Source organism: Miscanthus floridulus, chromosome 2 (genome assembly GCF_019320115.1).
Source record: "Miscanthus floridulus cultivar M001 chromosome 2, ASM1932011v1, whole genome shotgun sequence".
Taxonomy (NCBI): Eukaryota; Viridiplantae; Streptophyta; class Magnoliopsida; order Poales; family Poaceae; genus Miscanthus; species Miscanthus floridulus.
Genome location: NC_089581.1, coordinates 176796813 through 176816144, shown reverse-complemented (window position 1 = coordinate 176816144; position 19332 = coordinate 176796813). Strand labels below are relative to the sequence as shown.

The 19332-nt window shown below is 49.6% G+C and overlaps 3 protein-coding genes across 3 annotated transcripts; 2 read left to right on the top strand and 1 right to left on the bottom strand.

The window, feature by feature from the left end:
- The first annotated feature begins 870 nt into the window (after nt 1–870).
- On the top strand, nt 871–1311 carry LOC136537504 (uncharacterized). The gene has a single exon (XM_066529452.1). The coding sequence runs from the start codon at nt 871–873 to the stop codon at nt 1309–1311; it is 441 nt and encodes a 146-aa protein (XP_066385549.1).
- A 2093-nt stretch (nt 1312–3404) lies between these two features.
- LOC136540810 (putative lipid-binding protein AIR1) lies at nt 3405–4402 on the top strand. Its single transcript, XM_066532827.1, has one exon. It carries the CDS (start codon nt 3534–3536, stop codon nt 4044–4046), a length of 513 nt encoding a protein of 170 aa, XP_066388924.1. The 5' UTR covers nt 3405–3533; the 3' UTR covers nt 4047–4402.
- A 4130-nt stretch (nt 4403–8532) lies between these two features.
- Nucleotides 8533–9278, bottom strand: LOC136540809 (14 kDa proline-rich protein DC2.15-like). Its single transcript, XM_066532826.1, has one exon. The coding sequence runs from the start codon at nt 9126–9128 to the stop codon at nt 8700–8702; it is 429 nt and encodes a 142-aa protein (XP_066388923.1). The 5' UTR covers nt 9129–9278; the 3' UTR covers nt 8533–8699.
- Nucleotides 9279–19332: the final 10054 nt, after the last annotated feature.

The window sequence follows — 19332 nt, the reverse complement described above, 5'->3', positions numbered from 1 at the left end:
GCATCCGCTACAGAGAAGCAATCGACTGCGGCAACACCAACCCGGTACTAGACAAACCAAAGCGAAGAGTAGCATGAAACACAAACGGGCACATCACATCAAGGATGCACTCCGATGGGAGGAGTGAGACGGCAGCAGAGGTGCTCCAACAGAGCCTTCAAGAAGGGAAAGACATCCGCATAGATGTCAACAATGTTGGGAGAAGCGCAACTGGACTTTCGTCCAAAATCTGCCCCGTCGACGCAAGGAACAGAGACTGTGGCGACACCTTCAAGAAGGAGGATGACGCAGACCGCGCCATCGCCGCTGGCCCAAAGCGAGAAGCCGGGTAGGGTTTTCATCCAAAAGTTGTTCGATCGCAGGCGAAAGGGGATACGCTAGGCACATGCAGAGACCTGGCCGCGGCTGCGACAGCGGCATCCTAGATACCGGGGGCAAGATCCACAGCCCGCACGCGCTTGGAGACAAACCGCGTGGGGCACGAGGTGCCGCGGGGCCAAGGAGAAGAGGCTGGGCCTGAGGCGCACGCCGGCCACACTGCCGCTGTAGGGGATAAATACTAGGGTACCCGAAGAGGAGGAGCTAATGACCATCAACATTGATTCATCCGAGCAGTCAAGAGCGTGACTACAGCTCCAACCGACCCTAGGCACGCAAGCTCTGCCTCGCCTGACCTCTGGGGGCAGACTCCGCCTCGTCCGACCCCGAGGCCACGGGCTCCGCCTCGCCCCACCCTTGGGTTTGCGCTCCACCACGCCCGACCTCTGGGGGAAGGCTCCGCCTCTCCCGACCCCGAGGCCACGGACTCCGTCTCGCCTGACCCTTGGGTTCGTGCTCCGCCTCACCCGACATCTGGGGGCGGGCTCCGTCATGACACTCGGGCAGATCGAGCTGCCCGTCACCTTCGAGGATCCATCCAATTATAGGATGGAGACCCTTATCTTCGAGGTGGTCGGGTTCCATGGGACCTACCATGCCATCCTGAGACGTCCATGCTACGCGAAGTTCATGGCCGTCCCCAACTACACCTATCTAAAGCTAAAGATGCCAAGTCCATGCAGAGTCATCACCATCAGCACCTCCTTCCAGCGCACCTACGAGTGCGAGGTCGAGTGCTGCGAGCACGTCACGGCAATTGTCGCCTCCAAAGAGCTCGTGGCCATCAGGAAGGAGGTCGCCAAAGAAGCACCTGACCCCAAGCGGTCAGCCGGGTCTTTTAAACATGTAGAGGGCGCCAAGGAGGTCTTCATAGACCCCAGTGGCTCCAAGGGCAAAGTGGTGCGCATTGGCACCATGCTTTCCTCCGAATAGGAAAGCGTGCTCATTGACTTCCTCCATGCCAACAGAGACATCTTTGCGTGGACACCCTTGGATATGACAGATATTCCGAGAGAAGTCACCGAGCACGCCTTGAAAATCAGGCCAGGCTCCAAGCCGGTGAAGCAGCGCCTGCGTCGCTTCGACGGGGAGAAATGTAGGGCGATCGACGAGGAGATTGCGAAGCTTTGGGTGGTTGGGTTCATCAAGGAAGTATGCCACCCTGAGTGGTTAGCCAATCCCGTTCTTGTACGAAAAAAGAGTGGGAAATGAAGAATGAGTGTTGACTACACGGGTCTCAACAAAGCGTATCCAAAGGATCCGTTTCTTTTGCCACGCATAGACCAAGTAGTTGACTCAACCTCAGGGTGCGAAACCCTTTGCTTCCTTGACGCGTACTCCGGGTACCATCAAATCGCGACGAAAGAGTCCGACCAGCTCGCGACATCCTTCATCACCCCATTCGGATCGTTCTGCTATGTCACAATGTCGTTCGGTCTGAAAAACACGGGGGCTACATACCAGCGTTGCATGCTCAAGTATTTCGGGGACCCTATCGGGCGAACCGTTGAGGCCTACGTGGATGACATCGTGGTCAAATCCAAACGGACTGACCAGGTCGTAGTCGACCTAGAATAGACCTTCGTGAAACTCCGAGCAAACAGTATCAAGCTCAACCCCGAGAAGTGCATTTTTTGGGTCCCAAGCAAGGGGTATGCTGCTAGGTTTTATCGTCTCCGAACGTGGTATCCAAGTCGATCCAGAAAAGATCTCGGCCATCACGAGTACTGTGATCAGATATGCCACTGGTACAAGTGATCGATGACTGTGAAGGAGTGTTGCTTGTAGGCATGGCAATTGCAGAGCATGCAGTACGCCCGTCTTTCCAAAGCACTATACCGTGACACACCCGGCCGCCCGGGACACATGCAAACGCAAGCTTCCAAAGCCCACCCCATTGTCTTCTTCCTCGCGCCAGCTAGCTTTTCACCTTTCTAGGATGTTGTAGACTGGTCACGCCGTGCCATGCTAATCGAAGCGGACACCACGCACTAGCTTTCTACTGGTATCATTCAGAAGATTAGTAGCTATGAACATGGCAGCATGCACACCTAACGCCCTCACTGATGACCATCCGTCCATCTACGTACATTATTACATGCTACACACAGTCAGCTACTGTATGCATGCATGTATACTACTACGTAGTACTACACCAAGTTCAGAGTCATTCTAGGCAGCTAGGTCGTCTCGTCGTCGATCCATCTCGCTCATCATCTGTTGTGCTGCTACTACTACGATCGTCTAGAGTGTAAAGTCTAGCCATGCGGATACTAATAATAAAATAAATTATATAAGTCTTCAATAATCCGCGAGACGACTTTATTAAGTCTAATTAATTTGTCATTAGCACATGTTTACGGTAGCACCACATTGTTAAATAACGGACTAATTAGGTTTAAAAAAATTATCTCGCAAATTAGTCGTAATCTATGCAATTAGTTATTTTTATTCTATATTTAATACTCAGTCCAAACATCTAAGTTTTAGAGAGGAACTAACGAGGCCTTACGCTGACCGCACCGCGCAGCGGTAAAGCAAGCGGTACGCCAGGGTTAGCGTATCGCGCGTCTGCACCGGGCGCCTGCAAACGGCCCGGGAGCGTACCGGCTGCACAGTAAAACGCCACAAAACGCGCGTGAGAGAGCAACGCTAAACACTGTAGCAACACTGCAGTACACTGTAGTGCAGGAAGAGAAAGAGTTGGTGAGAGAGAAAGAGGAAGAGAGGGGAATAAAATATGGAATAGTGGGTATAGAGTATGGGATAGAGATAATACGGGTGGGGGAGAAATGGGTATAGAGTAGAGAATCTCGATGACTAGGATAGAATATTTCTTTTTAGAGATGGAAATAGAGGTGAACGAGTGCGGATAGCCTTAATACTGTACGTACTAGCTAGCTAGTGTGTACTGTATATCATCATCAGTTATTAGCTAGGGCTTTATATTATATATATGCCCTGTGCTGTGCTCTCGATCGGCCGGCTATAAATAGCACCCCCAGCTGCGATCCGATCACAGGTTCCTTCCAGGCAGCAGATTAGCAGACACACGCACAGTGCCAACCTGCAGTCTCATCTGCAGGTACGCTACCAAACTAGCTACTGCTGTGCTAGCCGCGTACGAGTAGTACGTGGTAGCTAGCTAGCTAGCCATGGCGAAGAAAGTGGCCGTGGTGTCCACGCTGCTGGCCCTGAACCTCCTCTTGTTCGGCTTCGCCGACGCATGCGGCTGCAGGTGCGGCGGCTCCTGCCCTAGTCCAAGCGCCGGTGGCGGGGGAGGCGGGGGTGGCGGATCTGGTGGTGGTGGGAGCGGTGGGGGCGGCAGCGGTGGAGGAGGGAGCGGCGGAGGAGGTGGGAGCGGCGGAGGCGGTGGAGGCGGAGGTGGGAGCGGCGGCGGGACGCGCGGTCGTTGCCCCGTGGACGCGCTGAAGCTGGCCGTGTGCGCCAACGTGCTCAACGGGCTGATCAACGTCAACCTGGGGACGCCGCCCAGGACGCCGTGCTGCACGCTGATCCAGGGGCTGGCGGACCTGGAGGCGGCGGTGTGCCTCTGCACCGCCCTGCGAGCCAACATCCTGGGCATCAACCTCAACCTGCCCATCAACCTCAGCCTCCTCGTCAACTACTGTGGCAGGCGCGTCCCCTCGGGCTTCCAGTGCTCCTGATCTGCTCGTCGCCATGCATGAGGAGCATGCATGCCTCTCTCCATCCATCGTCGTCGTCGATCCATGCATGCACACGCCCGCCTGCACCAAGGCCGGGCTAAATAATCATGATTTCTCAGCAACAAGTACAAGCTACTAGTAGATCGACACCACTGTTCTTCGTTCGTCGCTTTCATTTGTTCTACTTCGTGTGTTTGATGAATGAATCTATCATGCATGCATGCAGCATGTCCATCTCATCGTCCTGTGTTCGTGTTGGATGGATCCATGATCGATCGTGTCGAGAGGCCTGCTGGCGGGACACGACACGACGATCTCCATCTATGAATATAAATACCATTATTACAGTGTGCTAATTATCTGTGTGATCTGATGGATGAATGTTAGTGGTTGTTGGCACATGATGTGTATATACCTGAATTACCTTACCTGCGATGGATATATATATATATATATATATATATATATATATATATATATATATATATATATATATATATATATATATATATATATATATATATATATGATGCATTTTCTATACTCCTGGGAGTAGTTACTCCCACATGCATGTAGTGCAGGTGAGAAGGGCGCTGCAGCAGTTAACGGGTTTCCAAAGATCCATTAAGGAGCTAACTAATCTGTGTGATTTAGTTAATTAATTAATAAATAATTTTCCGTGCGCGTGTAACCCATTATTTTCGGTTGGCCGGCTTATCTGTTGGTTACCGCTTTTCAAAGTTGTGCTAATATTTGGAATTTCACATGCAAGGAGTATGTGTACATACACGGTTTGTGGGAGTATGTGTACGTACACGGTCTGTGCGTTGTATGAATGCATACGTGTTCAGTGGGAGTATGTCTACAAACATGGGTAAGAGGAGTATGCAGACATACATATTATACGTATTTAGCAAGAAGAGTATGCACACATACGTGTTGAAGGAAACTGAGTAGTATATTATTATACAAAAATTGCCATGGATCCCGGATGATAATTTGTGAAATAAGTATCTACAGGACTACAACTTGTATAATGTGAAAAGTTGCCATGGATCCCGGATGCACACATACTTTTTGAATGGAGTATCTGTACATACTTTTTAGAATAGAGTATTTATACATACTTTTTGGAATGGGGTATGCATACATACACCAAGATTTAGATAGCATAAGTCCATACTTAAACCACACGACCGGAGCATATGTGCATACATTAACGTATGGTGATATACAAAATGACGAGAGTATGTGTTCATACTATTTTTTGAGAATAAAATATATATATATATATATATGATGATCGGAGAATGGAGTATGCATACATACGCCAAGATTTAGATAGTATAAGTGATTTAGCGGGTTTGACTTGTGACCCGCTAAGGGAGTGCGGCACCCTTACGTACGTGGTTTAGAGGAGGGAGTAACTACTCCCGGGAAGTAGAAATTTTTTCCATATATATATATATATATATATATATATATAGGGAGAGACTATTCAGTAGCCGGCTACAAAATAAGTTATTCTGTAGCCACCTCCATTTACTATAATTTTATATACTAATTTACCATAATGTCAATACATATTTACGATAGTTGGGTTACTATAACATATGGGGATATTTACCATAACGTTATATTAAACCACTTAGTAAGGAGTTACTATAATCTCGTAAATTAACATAGTAATTATCATAACTCAAAGTGGCTACAGAATAAGTTATTCTGTAGCCAGCTACAGGATAGTAGTTATATATATATATATATATATATATATATATATATATATATATATATAGAGAGAGAGAGAGAGAGAGAGAGAGAGAGAGAGAGAGAGAGAGACGAGCAACATTCGCCCTCGTCGTACGTAGCCACTATGCACCAGCATATAGTAGATATTTTGTCCCAGCACAAATAATTAACTCATAATCCTATATGATTTCATCAATCTTAACAAATGCATTTTAAAGTTTGACTAGGTTCTTCAAATAAGTTTATGATGAAATTAAGTAGATTAAATGAGCTATCTAATGATACTAATTATTTATTATAAATATTAAAAAATTGTATATATTTGAAGATAAAAACATTAACTCATCGGGAAGCGAAACACTTATTCTTGAGTGGCGGGAGTACCACGTAACCTAAAATCAGTTTCATTAAATCCACCATTAGTTACTATATTTTCTTAGATATATTATATATGGCTGTGAAGGTATTTTTTTAATATAAATATGATTAAAGTTAGAGAAAATATGACTACCATATAATATCTTAGTATATATACAGACGATTAAACTTGCCTATATATGCATATATGCAGTGAATAATATATCGATGTGATGTAGCCAAAAGCTAGCTAGCTAGCTTAGCTAGGGACTTGCAGCAGGAGGAGGGTACACGTACGCGTTCTTGTTTCTACATGAAAGAAGAAGAAAAAAGCAAGTGACAGCTTGCGATAGAGAGAGTGTGATCGATACATGAAAGTTGGCTGCATGCATGCATGATACCCATGTTGACCATGGGCGGATGTATACAGTCATCAGTACGCAAAAATAGGAAAACAGTAATTATAGTTAAATTTTTATCATATTCACATCCTTAAAATAAAAGTCCACGAACAAGCGCAACCTACGATCGAAATCGACTGCGGACCGGCCACGGCCGATATGATGGCGATACATAAAGCAAGCAAGCTCTCCGGTCTAGTCGTCGCCAGCAGCATCTGGAAAGGCGAGGCGGACGTTTTTTTTTTTTTTTTTGTAGGTACGCGCAGCCCGTGAAGGCTAGGGTTTTGTTGGCTTGCGCGGCCGGCCGGCGTGACGGGCCCCTCCACCACGGCACGGCGGGGCCCCATCACGATCCACATCCACGTACGTACGCCGGTGTGAGTAGTCTAAAGCCGCCGTTCCATTCCATATTATGGCCTTGTTTAGGTTCTCCGCGCAAATTTGTATATCTATCTCATCAAATATTTAGACATATACATAGAGTATTAAATATAAATTAAAAATAATAATTAATTGCACATGTTGCGAGACGAATCTTTTAAGCCTAATTAGTCCATGATTTGACAATAAAGCATTACAGTAGACACATGTCCTAGTAACGGATTAATTAGATTTAATAAATTCGTCTCGCGGTTTACTGACGGATTCTGTAATTTATTTTTTTATTAGTATCCGAACACCCCATACGACACCCTATGTAACATCCGATGTAACACCTCAAAACTTTACACTATGGATCTAAACAAGGTCTATATATGAATGAATTGAATTTGCAATCCATGGTCAATGCCAGTGCAGCTGTGAGTGATGTCGATAGCGCATGCACGGGAAAATAATTAAGCTAGATATAGGCTCCGCTACCTCGATCGGTCCGATCCGATGGATCCATCCCTTCTCCAGCCGACCAAGATACGTACATCTAGGCAAACAAACACCATGTCTAGATGATGCATAGTTATGGTTTGGCCCACAGCAACTGCAGGCAAACTAACACCAACCCTACAACGTTAGGCCTAATAGGAACAACAATGCAACCAACTCCTATTGCTGTCCTGGCTGTGCTTGTACCAACGGGCCAACCTTGTCCAGAAAGCCCGTGGTCCGATAGCCCGACACAAAGAACGTTATTTTTTGGCCCGACCCGAGCATGGCATGGCCTAGTACTACATGGGCCTAGGCTGGCCAAGTCCAATGCACGTGGTCGTGCTCCATGGGCACGGCCTGGCCCAACAAAAGCTAGCGCTGGAGGGTGTGTGTTAAATTAAGCAAAGACCCATCCGTTTCACAAATAAATGTTGTGCAGTGGTTATTATAGCTCTGCCCTAAGTCAAACAGTATATTTCTATATATCTTTGACCATCAATTTGTGTAGATTCATGTAGTTTAACAGCATAGCATCTGAATTGAATGTAAAAACATAAATTTGATGATATGGTAAACTATATAAATAATTTCTAAAAATTGTTGATGGTCAAAAAAATAGAAAGGTTTTGAATTTGAACAACTAAAGTGCTGAAAGAGGAAGGGAGTATATGAAAGCAAAAGATTAAGTGAATATATCATGGACGAGAGGTAGTAGCTACGTACGCGCAAACTATATAATTAATTTTGACCCTGGGGCAAAATACAGATTTGATAAGGCAGCGGTCAATTTAAACCTCTTAACTGTCCTTGTGAGGCAATACCGCCATACCATGCAAATAAAGAACACATAGTGCTTTTTTTAGCAACCTGAATTGAATGTTTAAGTATATAGCTAGCTAGCTGTCTCAGATAGTTATAGCAAAACCATCTATCACCAGCTTAAATTTATGCTGTCAACTGGCAGATCTTGCAAGTTACATTTTAATTACCAAGAAAATATATAAGCTACATTCTCATTGTACGTTCACAGAGCATGCATTTGTTTTACACCCAATTTAATTTATATATTATCACGCAATATATATAATGCAAGTTATATTAGGAAGAGTACGTAAAAGAGAAGGCAACAACGTAACCAACAATAATATAATGCGTTACAAAACATCCGGAGGAGGCACAGAGAAGGAAGAAGAATCACAGTACGTAACAGCTGCATGCTTAACAAACTGACAATTGAAGCTAGTGAGGAACTAGCTAGCTACGACTAGTAATATATATATTAGGCGCACAGGAAGCCCTCGGGGACGCTCTTGCCGCAGTAGTTGAGGAGCAAGGTGAGCTTGACGGGGACGTCGAGGTTGATGCCGAGCACGTTGGCCTTGAGCGCGGTGCAGAGGCAGACGGCGGCCTCCAGGTCGGCGAGCCCCTCCAGCAGCGGGCAGCACGAGTCGGTGGGCACCTTGCCGATGGACACCTTGACGAGGCCCAGCACGTTGGCGCACACGCCCAGCTTCAGCGCGTTCTTGGGGCACTTGCTGGACGGCGGCGGAGGGCATGGCGTGCTGGTGGGTGACGGCGGCGGTGGAGGAGGAGGGGTTGGTTTCGGGCAGCCGCCGCACGCCGCGACCTCGGTGACGAGGAAGGCGCTGCTGGCGACGAGCAGCAGGACGAGGGACGACGCAGCCGGGAAGCTCGCCACCGAGGCCATTGCTGCTCTACTAGCTAGCTAGCTACTTGTGTAGTGTATAGTTTAGTGTAGTGGGGCTGGGATATGGGAACTACCCAGAGCAAGCAGCTATAGAGAGCTAGTAGGAAGAAGAAGGGTCAAGCTAATTTAGGGCTGTTGACACCTAAGGTAGAGCCTCGCCTGGGTTTATATAGCCTAGGCGCACGGCCTCTGCCTACCAGGCCTGGTCATGCTCAATTGCTCGTGCATGCGAAGTGGTAAGAGCTGAGCTGGCACACACAACATACACTCGAGTACGTATGTTGGAAGGTAGCTAGCTAGCTAGCTAGTGATGATGGTCATCAGAACCGAACAGAACCTGTATGTATATATGTGGCTCACATTGCATTGCATTGCATCCGTCAGCTTCGTTCGTCGTCGATCGATCCCCATCCCCATCCCCATCCCATGAAATGAAAAATATCTTACCCGCCGGTTCGGCCTGTTGATGAGAGTCCATTTTCTCTGTACCTTGTCCTCTCAAGCTATGCAAGTATGCATGCACATTATTGCGAGTTTCTGTACCTTGTCCTCTCAAACTTAAAGAATATACGCTACGTATGCAAGAATATATACACAGGAGATATGCACGATTTCAGCCAGTACTGATCGAAGAGATAGAGTGACGTACGTACGATGGCTGCACGCATGCATATATGCATTTCTCTCTGTCTCTGTGAGCATATGAATGGCAAGGGAGACGTGCATGCAGAGGAGGTGGGCAGTAACAAACCAATGAAAAGTCTCATGCATGACGAGAAGCGAGCGGCGGTAGTACTGCTCATCAAACAAGCAGTTCTACTGAAAATTGTTAGTGATCTCGTTCCAGTCCACCAAGGCTCCGACTTAATTAGAGAATATATTGTCCCTAAAAAAACTTAGCTATAGGTATCATCATTGTTCGCTATTAGATCGATGCATGCTGCATTCATGCCAATTAAGACGACAAACTGAAAGCTAGCTGTGTGCGTATATTATATATAGAGCAGGCACAGCACAAAGGTTCGTGCACGAACACATGCATTTGAGTAGTTTTGACTCCACGAGCTAGCTGTTACTACATGCATGAGTCGATCATATTAGCTTTTGCGTGCCATGTAGATGTAGTACTGTACAATGAACGTATATATGTAACGTCACCCGTCACCCGTGACCTAATAACAACTCAGACGACGCATCATCGAGGGCTGAGGCCCATGCAAGCATGACAACAGCCAGATCGGACCGACATATAGGGAGTACGTATATACGGCACCCCTGGCGCCCCGACGGACAACGCGAGTCCAGACGCCCACATACGCTGCTGCTCTGCCCCAGCCCGTGCGTCCGGACGCAACCCCCTCCGCTCCCACAAACATGCACGTGGACCCAGCTTCCATCGAGCGCCCCCCACCTGACACGCCTGCCCCCCGCCCCCACCCCTATCCCCATCCATTCGCCTCGCCCCCGCATATCGTGCCCCCGACACGGCCCCTAGAACGCCGCGCGCCACATCCACCGGCTCGCCGCGCCCCATTCCCCGGCACCCCCTGGCTCTGCGAACACCATGAAACACATGCAACATGAAACACTTGAGTGTAGCATACGTCTCAAAACCGATGAGACGTCTTAAATATAGAGTTGCAACATATGTGTGAAAATATGCAACAGAAGACTGAAACAGATGAAACATTTTAAAACATACTGTTGCAACATATGTGTGGAACATATGCAACATCCAGATCAAACGCTTGCAGCAATACGTCTGGGAACAAATGAAACATTTCTAACAAAACGCTTGTAACATGTCTCTGAAGACACTTGCAACATATGCAAGCATGTGCAACATCCCCCGATCTGCTTTAGCAACATCCATATGATTCAACTGCAACATACCTCTGAAACGTCTGAAACAATTGAAACATACAATTGCAACATAGGGGGAGAGAGAGAGAGGCTGGCGCGGGGAGCACCATGGTCGCCGAATCTGCGGGCATTGAGGGTTCCCGGTGGGGGAGGATGCTCGTGTGGGGGAGGGGTGCTGCTGGGGTGGGGGAGGAGGACGTTGGGGTGGGGGAAGGAGCCACCAGGGTGGGTGAAGGAGCTGCCAGTGTGGGGGAAGGAGCCTCCAAGGTCGGTGAGGGCGCTGCCACCGGCCAGGTAGGGAGCCGGCGACACGTGCGACGGGAGGGGCGAGAGGCGCGTGAGCCACGTGGCGCGAGCGAGCGGATGGGGAGCAACGGTGTGGGATGGGGTGCACGTCACAGCGCAGCCTTGCGTCGCGAGCAGGTGCGCGTCGCGGGAGGGAACGAGGCGGCGTGGGAATGAGCGGACAGTGCGACGAGCGGATAAGGCCGTGGAGAGATGAGTGGAGGAGGACGCGCGGGTATCATAGCCAATCATTATCTGCCGCATCCGAAATTTTGGACATTCGAGTCAGAGCATTACCGAAGTACATAACATAGAGGAGGGGCAATGCATCATCCAAGCACCCCAGTACACGTACTGCGTACTTGCTAGGTATATATCGCCGCTAAATTGTTAGATCAATCTCGGTGGTGATTTAATAAGTTTCAAAAAGATTAAATAAGTTGATATAATATAGCATAGATGAAGAGAGAGATGCTGACAGTTTCATGGATTATATAGATTCAAATGAGTTTTATGCGGATGAACCTTTTGTACATTGTTTCCAACCCATAGAAGTTTTGGAAATTGAGACATATGACCTCAATGAGACTGACCTTAATGTACACCTAAAAAATATACTACACGTGTGACTGGCTAGGTCATCATGCAAAGACAACTATTCTTCAACGCGCACCGTCGGTTGGCTGGTTTGCTAGAGCTCCGCTCACAGCTTCTTCAAAGCGTATTTTGAAGAACCCTATCTACCATGCATTTGGATTCTGGTGGAAATATTACAAGAATCACTTCTCCATATAGGGCTGGTTTGGTAGAGCTCCCTCCCACAACTTCCTGTCTACCAAATAAATAGTTAAAATACATCTGGATTTTGGTGGGAAGCTGTCAAGAATCACTTCTCTATTTACACCGTGAGCTATTGTTTACCATGGCGTACGTACATACAACTCCAAATAGCGGAAGAAATAATGGTCCGTCGTCGTCCTTGTATGACCTAGCTAGCTACCACACAAATACATGCAAGCAAGGTCAGCCATTCAAGCAGCCTGCCCTACGGGATGGTTCACTTTTGGCATATATATGCAAGGACCAGTACATATATCACACTAGTACGTAGACTCCGTCAGTTTGCGTACAACACGCCTATCAGAAGCAGCTGGCAGATTTTCTCAAACTTGGTTGCACCTATGCGAACGACTAATAATAAGTGACATACAGATAATAAAAACAGCTAAGTTCTTGTTCCTACACTAACCAGCTGGATATGCCAGCAAAAGAGGCCAAAGTGTTGAGAAAGACTGCGATATGATGAGATTTTCGGAATTACATGCTATCATCACGATCACGTTCATTGCATATACATACACAACAACACAAGTGTACTGGTAAACAACCGCGCGCGGAATAAAAAAGATCCACAACTGCAGACGCCCTCTTTGCCGGGTGCTGGGGGCACTCGGCAAAGCCAGCCAAGCACTCGGTAAAGGCTTTGCCGAGTGCCGCACTCGGCAAAGGTCTCTCGGCAAAGATTTTGTCGGCAAAAATTTCTTTGCCGAGTGCCAAAAATCGACACTCGGCAAAGTCTTTGCCGAGTGCCAAGCCCGCACTCGGCAAAAAAATAACTGTCGTCAACATTTGACGCCGGCTTTGTCGAGTGCCTAGGGACTAGCACTCGGCAAAATTTAAATTTTTGCCGAGAGCCAGGGCTGAGCACTCGGCAAAGAAACAATTTTTTTTAAAAAAAATTTTTTTTAAAAATAGTCTTTGCTGAGTGGTACCATCTGGCACTCGGCAAAATTGACCTCTTTGCCGAGTGCCAGGCTGTGGCACTCGGTAAAACTGGGGAAGTGGCTGTTTTTGCAGCATTTTTTTCCAGCTTTGCCGAGTGCCACACCCTTGGCACTCGGCAAAGACTTCTTTGCCGAGTGTTGGCACTCGGCAAAGCTAGGAAATTTGCATTTTTTTTGTTTGTTGCTTTCCTTCGAAAGCAAACACGCAAAACTCATATATAATACATGAGACAGCACAGGCATTTAGCATCACACAAAACGCATACATAATCAAGCACATCCAACATCCATCACAAGCACATCCTCCTGCATAATCCATCACACGCACATCCAATGTGCAAATCCATGACAACATCTAAGAAGTCTTCATCCAACACAAGTCCTAGATCAAGAAAAGCGAGCGCCCCCAACGGGTGACTCGGGGGCACTCGCTGGCGCAGCCCCAGCGCCCCGCTCCTACCCCTCTCTGGCCGCCGCTGCCTCCCTCCAGCGTGAAGCGGCGGCGGCCCGCGACGGCCCGCACAACCGACAACCGTCGCAGCCCCCTTCCTCCCTCCCCCGTTACTCCACCACCCCTCCTCGGTCCACGCCACTCCGGTGGGCTGGCCGGCCATGGCAGGGCGGATCCGCCTCCCCCGGTCACGGATCTGGCCTCTCACGGTGGTCGGCGGCCTCCCCCTCGTCGGCGCTGCTCCTCCCGGTCCGGCGTCCTTCGTGCGTGCGAGGGCGTGCATGGGCTGCTCCGGGCACCCCCCCCTGCTACCTCTGGCGGTCGGTGGTGCCGAATCCGCCCTCCCTGGGTCCGGATCTGGCCACCCACGGATGGTGGCGCCCTCCCCCCCTTTTCAGCACGGTTCCTCCCGCTCCGGCGGCCGCCGTGCTTGCGGGGGCACGCTTGGGAGCTTTCGGGCGCCCTCCTGCTATCTCCGACGGGTAGGCTGGCCGGTGGGGCCGGATCCTCCCTCCCTGGGTCCGGGTCAGGCCCACTGCGGCTGGTGGCGGCATCCTCCCCTTGCTGCATCATGGCTCCCCCCGAGCCCCATGGTGCGAGTGGGTGGCATGTGGGGGTGACTGTCGGACTTCGTGGTTGGCGCTTGTGGCTGGCGGTGTCGGGGCCGGTGAAGTGTTCACCATTGAGGTTGCTAGGGCAAGCTTGGGGACGTTAATCCCTCTTGGATGCTTCTCCCAACGAAGTTGGCATCCGTGGATGTCATTCCCTTCTTGATGGCTTCGTTGATGCACTCCGCCTGATCCCCCGTTGCTCTCACCGGAGTCGCTCCATCCTGTGTTGTGCATGCATGTATAGTCATGCGGTGGAGGGCAGGGGTGGCGTGCCTTCAAGACTCCCTGTTTTGTTGTGCTTGATGTGGGCGAGCACCGGCGAAAGCCATGTCAGATCTATCGGCAAGACGACGGCGACGCCTTCGGCGCGTTGTCTTCCTCCTTGGAGGCGTTGTCATGGTGTTTTCCCACTCCGACCGACTGTAGTGGTGCGTTGGTTGTGCCATGGTGGCATGGCCGACAACGGCTTGCTTGGATGAGTGCCAGTGACGCCGTGGTGGTGTGGCTGGCAATAGCCAACCAGGGGCACCAGTGGCGCCATGGTGGCGTGGCTGGAGGAACCTGGCTGCTTCCTCAAGGCCAAGAGGCTGCTTCTTGAAGGCCAAGAGGTGCTGCTGCTTCTCCACTGCCGCTGCGGCATGGGACGGGCGGTCCTGTGGCCTGGACCGTCGGTGTTGTTGCCTGCTCTACTTTGCCTATTTGTGCTTCAACTCTATCTTCACATTGGTTTGTCCTTCGGTGTTTATTGTTGCCGCTGTCGTTTGGTTCATTGGCGGATGCTTTGCTGCTGTTGCTGCTTAGGTGGATGCTTGGCCACCTCGTCGCTTTGGTCTCCACGCTCATTCAGCTGCTGAGCGTGTGATGGCCCTCGTTACGGATGCTTTGCCGTAATGGTCCTTTTCCGGCGGATGCTTGGCCGCCGTGGGCATTTCTTGTGCGGATGCTTTGCCGCAGTTGTCGTGCCGGCTCCCTTGGCTTCCTTGGTGGATGCTGGCTAGCACAGCTACACTACACCTTAGGCTACCAATGTGTTTTTTTCTTCCTGTAATAGGCTCAGACTGTAAGGGTTTGGTGGTGGAGGCCCTACCCCTGGTGCTTTCTTGCTGTATCATTTGTGTTTGTGGGATTGTGCTAGTAATTTTAGGATTATTGGCCAGTCGTTGTTGTTTGGTTCGGTGTTGTCTACTTCCTCTTAATGAAATACGTGCTACACGGCACGTTCGAGATAGATCAATAAAAGTCAATGAAACATGAAGGGGCACCACCTACTGCCACTGATCCCAATAGGAGCCTGAAGGGGCACCTCCGTACGGTGGTAGACCTGTCCAACCAGGGTGTGTGTGCTGAGGCGAAGGAGTCGGGTTCGAACCCGACAACTGTTGCACAAAGGAGAATTGAATTCATTAGTATCTACACAAGCTAAAGGACTTGATCAACCATATATATATATACTCACCGGAGTGCCTAGAGCCAGAGGAGTAGGAGGCACAACTGGAGCGAGCAGCGACTGGGGCACCACCACACCCGGGAGAGTGGTGCCGAGGCTCGACATGAATGAGAACATGTCCTGCATCCTCTGTGCCTCGGCCGCCCTCTGGGCCCTCAGGACCTCCCACTCGGCCCTCTCGGCCTCCCTCTGGGCCCTCTCCCTCTCCCTCTCGACCCTCTCGGCCTCCATCCTCTCCACAGTGGCCCGCAATATTCAATCACCAACGTTTAAACAATGTAAATGCAAGGTACATGTGTAAAAGTAATGAACGGCGAATGAAATAGAACTAACCTGGAGTGCCGCCATCTGCTGTAGTGTGCTCGCCTGTCGAGGTCGAATGGGGACGGAGGAGCTCGTGCTCTATGCTCGGATCTAGATGAGGTTGGGCACAGAGGTTGAGTCAACCATGTTGGAGGCCATCCAGTACCGGCCGTGCTGCTTCCCTCCTTCGAGCCTCATCATGAGGTCGGTATCAAGGGGCTGGGTGGTGGGGTCGAAGTCCTCCCCATGCCGCTCGCAGGCCGATGAGGCATAGTCGGTGAGCTTGCTATGGACGCTCGTGTTGCTGTACACCTCAGGCCCATCCTCTGGGTTGTAGACGGTGTTCGGGGCTGTTGCCTTGCCCTTGTGTGCCATGGCGTATGCCATGAACTCGTTGCATTCCTGGCCATCATGCGACTGGGACTACGAGGAAAACACAAAGACAATTAGAAGTAATGAGAATTGAGCGTTAGAACAAATAAATAAATAAGTGCGTAGCGTGTACCCAGGCCTAGGCGTACGAACTGAGGGGCCGGTTGCCTTGGTGGTGCGCCGGCCCACCCATCTATAGGCGGCACTCTCGACGGAGGGCGTGCCTCTCCCTCCACTCATCGGAGACCCACTTGTCCATGATGGCCGCCCAACAGTCTCTGTGCCTGGCGCACCAAGAAGGACACATCTGCATGCCATCAAGTATTGTATTAGAAATGTTAGAATATAAAATGAAGGCTACCTGTTCTTCATGGAATGAGTCAGTAACAATGTTTTATAACTTACTGCGAGGTACTGCTCCCTGGTGAGTGTCATGGTCCTGGCCTCGCTCTTCCCCGGGTACCGACCAAGGACGTCGCACGAGTGGTTGATGTGGCACTATAGCCTCGCCTCATAGTATAGGTCCATGACTCGGCCCCTGCATGCCCTGTCCTGCACCTTCGTCACCCAGGCGGGGTCATGCCCCTCCTCCAACGTGAAGAAGTCCTGCATACAAACATCGTGTGTCCTTTCATTATTTCAAGAACGTCTAATGATTTCATAGTATTGAGCAATGTAGTGTGATGTAGACTCACCCAGAACTCACGCCTGATCCACTCCTGTACGATGACGTACACGGCATCCACGGCAGAGTTGAAGTGGTCCCACGTCCAGGGAGGCGACTCAACCTGGGCGTGGGTGACCAAACCAGGGTAGTGCAGGCGGATCAGGCCACCGAGGATCCCATTGCACTGTCGATGATCGCCCCCAGACATAAGTTCCCAGTTCCTACAGGAGTCAGTAAGAAGAATTGTTAGTCCGCAGTTCGGTTTTCAGCATATGAACAAGAAGAGATGCAAAATGAACGGATACTTACTTGTCGCCCTTGGGACGAATCATCGGCCTCCTCTGAAACGGGATCGGCCGCGTCGGGAGCTGCGAGGACCCGCGCAAGTACGGTGCCAATGAGGTGCTCGAAGTGGAAACCCCGCCACCCCCCCAGAGGAAGTGTCACCCTCGCCACCCCCCGAGAGGAAGTGTCACCCCCTCCTGTCTGGGGGCCAGCTGCTGGTCCTCATCGTCAGTGGTCGTCGTCCGGTCCTCCTTGGGCGGGGGGATGGCAGACGACTGCACCGCCCTCCTCGGACGGCCGTGGGGGTGGCGGGCCGGATGGCTCCTCGCCGATGCCTGTGCCTCCACCTCTGCCTCCGCCTCTTGAGTCGTCCTCGCGTAGAGCGAGTTGCAGGTCTGGGTCCGCCTTCCACCCGGCATTTTGTCGAGTGCCTGCAAATACAAAGAGTAAACCAGTTAGCACAATATAGACAAATATAGAGATGCAAAATGAACGAAACATAACTAGAAAATAATAATAATATAGTATTACATGAATTAGAAATAATCTTCAGGATCGGCAGCGGCCGGATCATAAGTGTCGTCATCACTAGCAATATTGTCTAACATTTCCGCCTCATCTCCATCGTTGTCATCAATGGCAATGCCAAACCGTAATCGCTCAAGCAGTGCTAAGTCTTTGGCATTTTGCACCTCTTCTCCATCGTCCTCATCAATGTCATTGTCTACTTCCATGCCCATCAGCGAAAACATGTCTATGTGAAACATGCCATCTAGCCCCTCGGGTTGATAGAACTCCCCTATATATGTGTTTGGGTCAAAGTTATAATCCTCATCGTTTGGGACAGGCACTTTGCCATGCGGTGATACCAACTGCGCAAGGTACCAACCCTCAAGAGTGGGATCTTTTTGGCATGCCCATGGAAGATAATAAACTTGCATGGCCTGTTGAGCCACAATATAGACATCGTCTCCTTGATAGAGGGAATCTTGTCGAATTTCAACTTGTCCAATCTTAGGGGCTCTTCTCATGACACTGGGATCGAACCAATGGCATTTGAATACGATTAGCTTATGACCTCCGCGAAGCTCAAAGTTGAGCTCGTATATTTCTTCGACTATGCCGTAGTAGTCACGGTCATTGGTGTCGGGCATACGAACTCTAGTATTCGTGGTTTTTCGATTGGGCCGACTGAGCTCGTGGCTTCTTGTGGAAGCGATAGCCATTCACATCATATACAGTGAATGACTTGACCCTATAGGGGAAGCCTTTGACAACCTGTTTCAACTCTTCATCCATTTCTGCATCCGTGCGTGCCTGTAAGGTGAGGGCGGATAGATCATTACTCGCTCGTAGGAGCAAAGTGGGATGTCACAGATGGAACGATGTAAATTGGATGGTACCTTCTTTTCGAACCATGAAATGAAATCGGGCACACCACCTTTGAGAAGACTATCTTGTTCTTGAGGGGAAGGATCCCTATTTCCTGTCCAGTATGTATTCAGAAATTCCCTGAAAAAGCAAGAGACAAGGGGGTAGGATAGATAGACAATAGTGACGACGTATGTAACAAGCTCATTGAGAACTTACTGCACATAAGGGTTCACTTCGTCAAGGTTCAACAACACATACAACATGATAGTGTGCCACTCATCATTCCGCAAGGTCTTGGTGCTCGAAGCGCTTGCCCTGCCAAGTTGACCTTTGAAAAGGCTGAGATTTGATGACCTCTCGTCGGTGTTGTAACGAGGGATTGGATTGTGCACACTGGGAAGGCTATCCTTATAGTATGATGTTGTGAAGTTTGACACCTCCTCAAGAATGAATGCCTCTGCCATGGATGCCTCAATTCTGGCTTTATTTCTATACTTTTTTTGAAGAACCTTTAGACATCTCTCGATTGGATAGCACCAACGGGCTTGCACGGGCCCCCCATTCGTGCCTCGTGAGGCAGGTGCAAAATCAGATGCTGCATTGAGAGAAAGAAGCCGGGTGGGAAGATCTTCTTCGTCTTATAGAGCAACATAGGTGCCACTTTCTCTAAGTCATCAATCACGGCCCGAGATAGCTCCTTGGCACAAAGCTGGCGGAAGAAATAGCTCAACTCTGCCAGGACGCGCCACACATGCTCGGGGA

Coding starts and splice junctions, on each gene's coding strand:
- LOC136537504 (XM_066529452.1), top strand. CDS start 871: ATGACACTCGGGCAGATCGAGCTGCCCGTCACCTTCGAGGATCCATCC.
- LOC136540810 (XM_066532827.1), top strand. CDS start 3,534: ATGGCGAAGAAAGTGGCCGTGGTGTCCACGCTGCTGGCCCTGAACCTC.
- LOC136540809 (XM_066532826.1), bottom strand. CDS start 9,128: ATGGCCTCGGTGGCGAGCTTCCCGGCTGCGTCGTCCCTCGTCCTGCTG.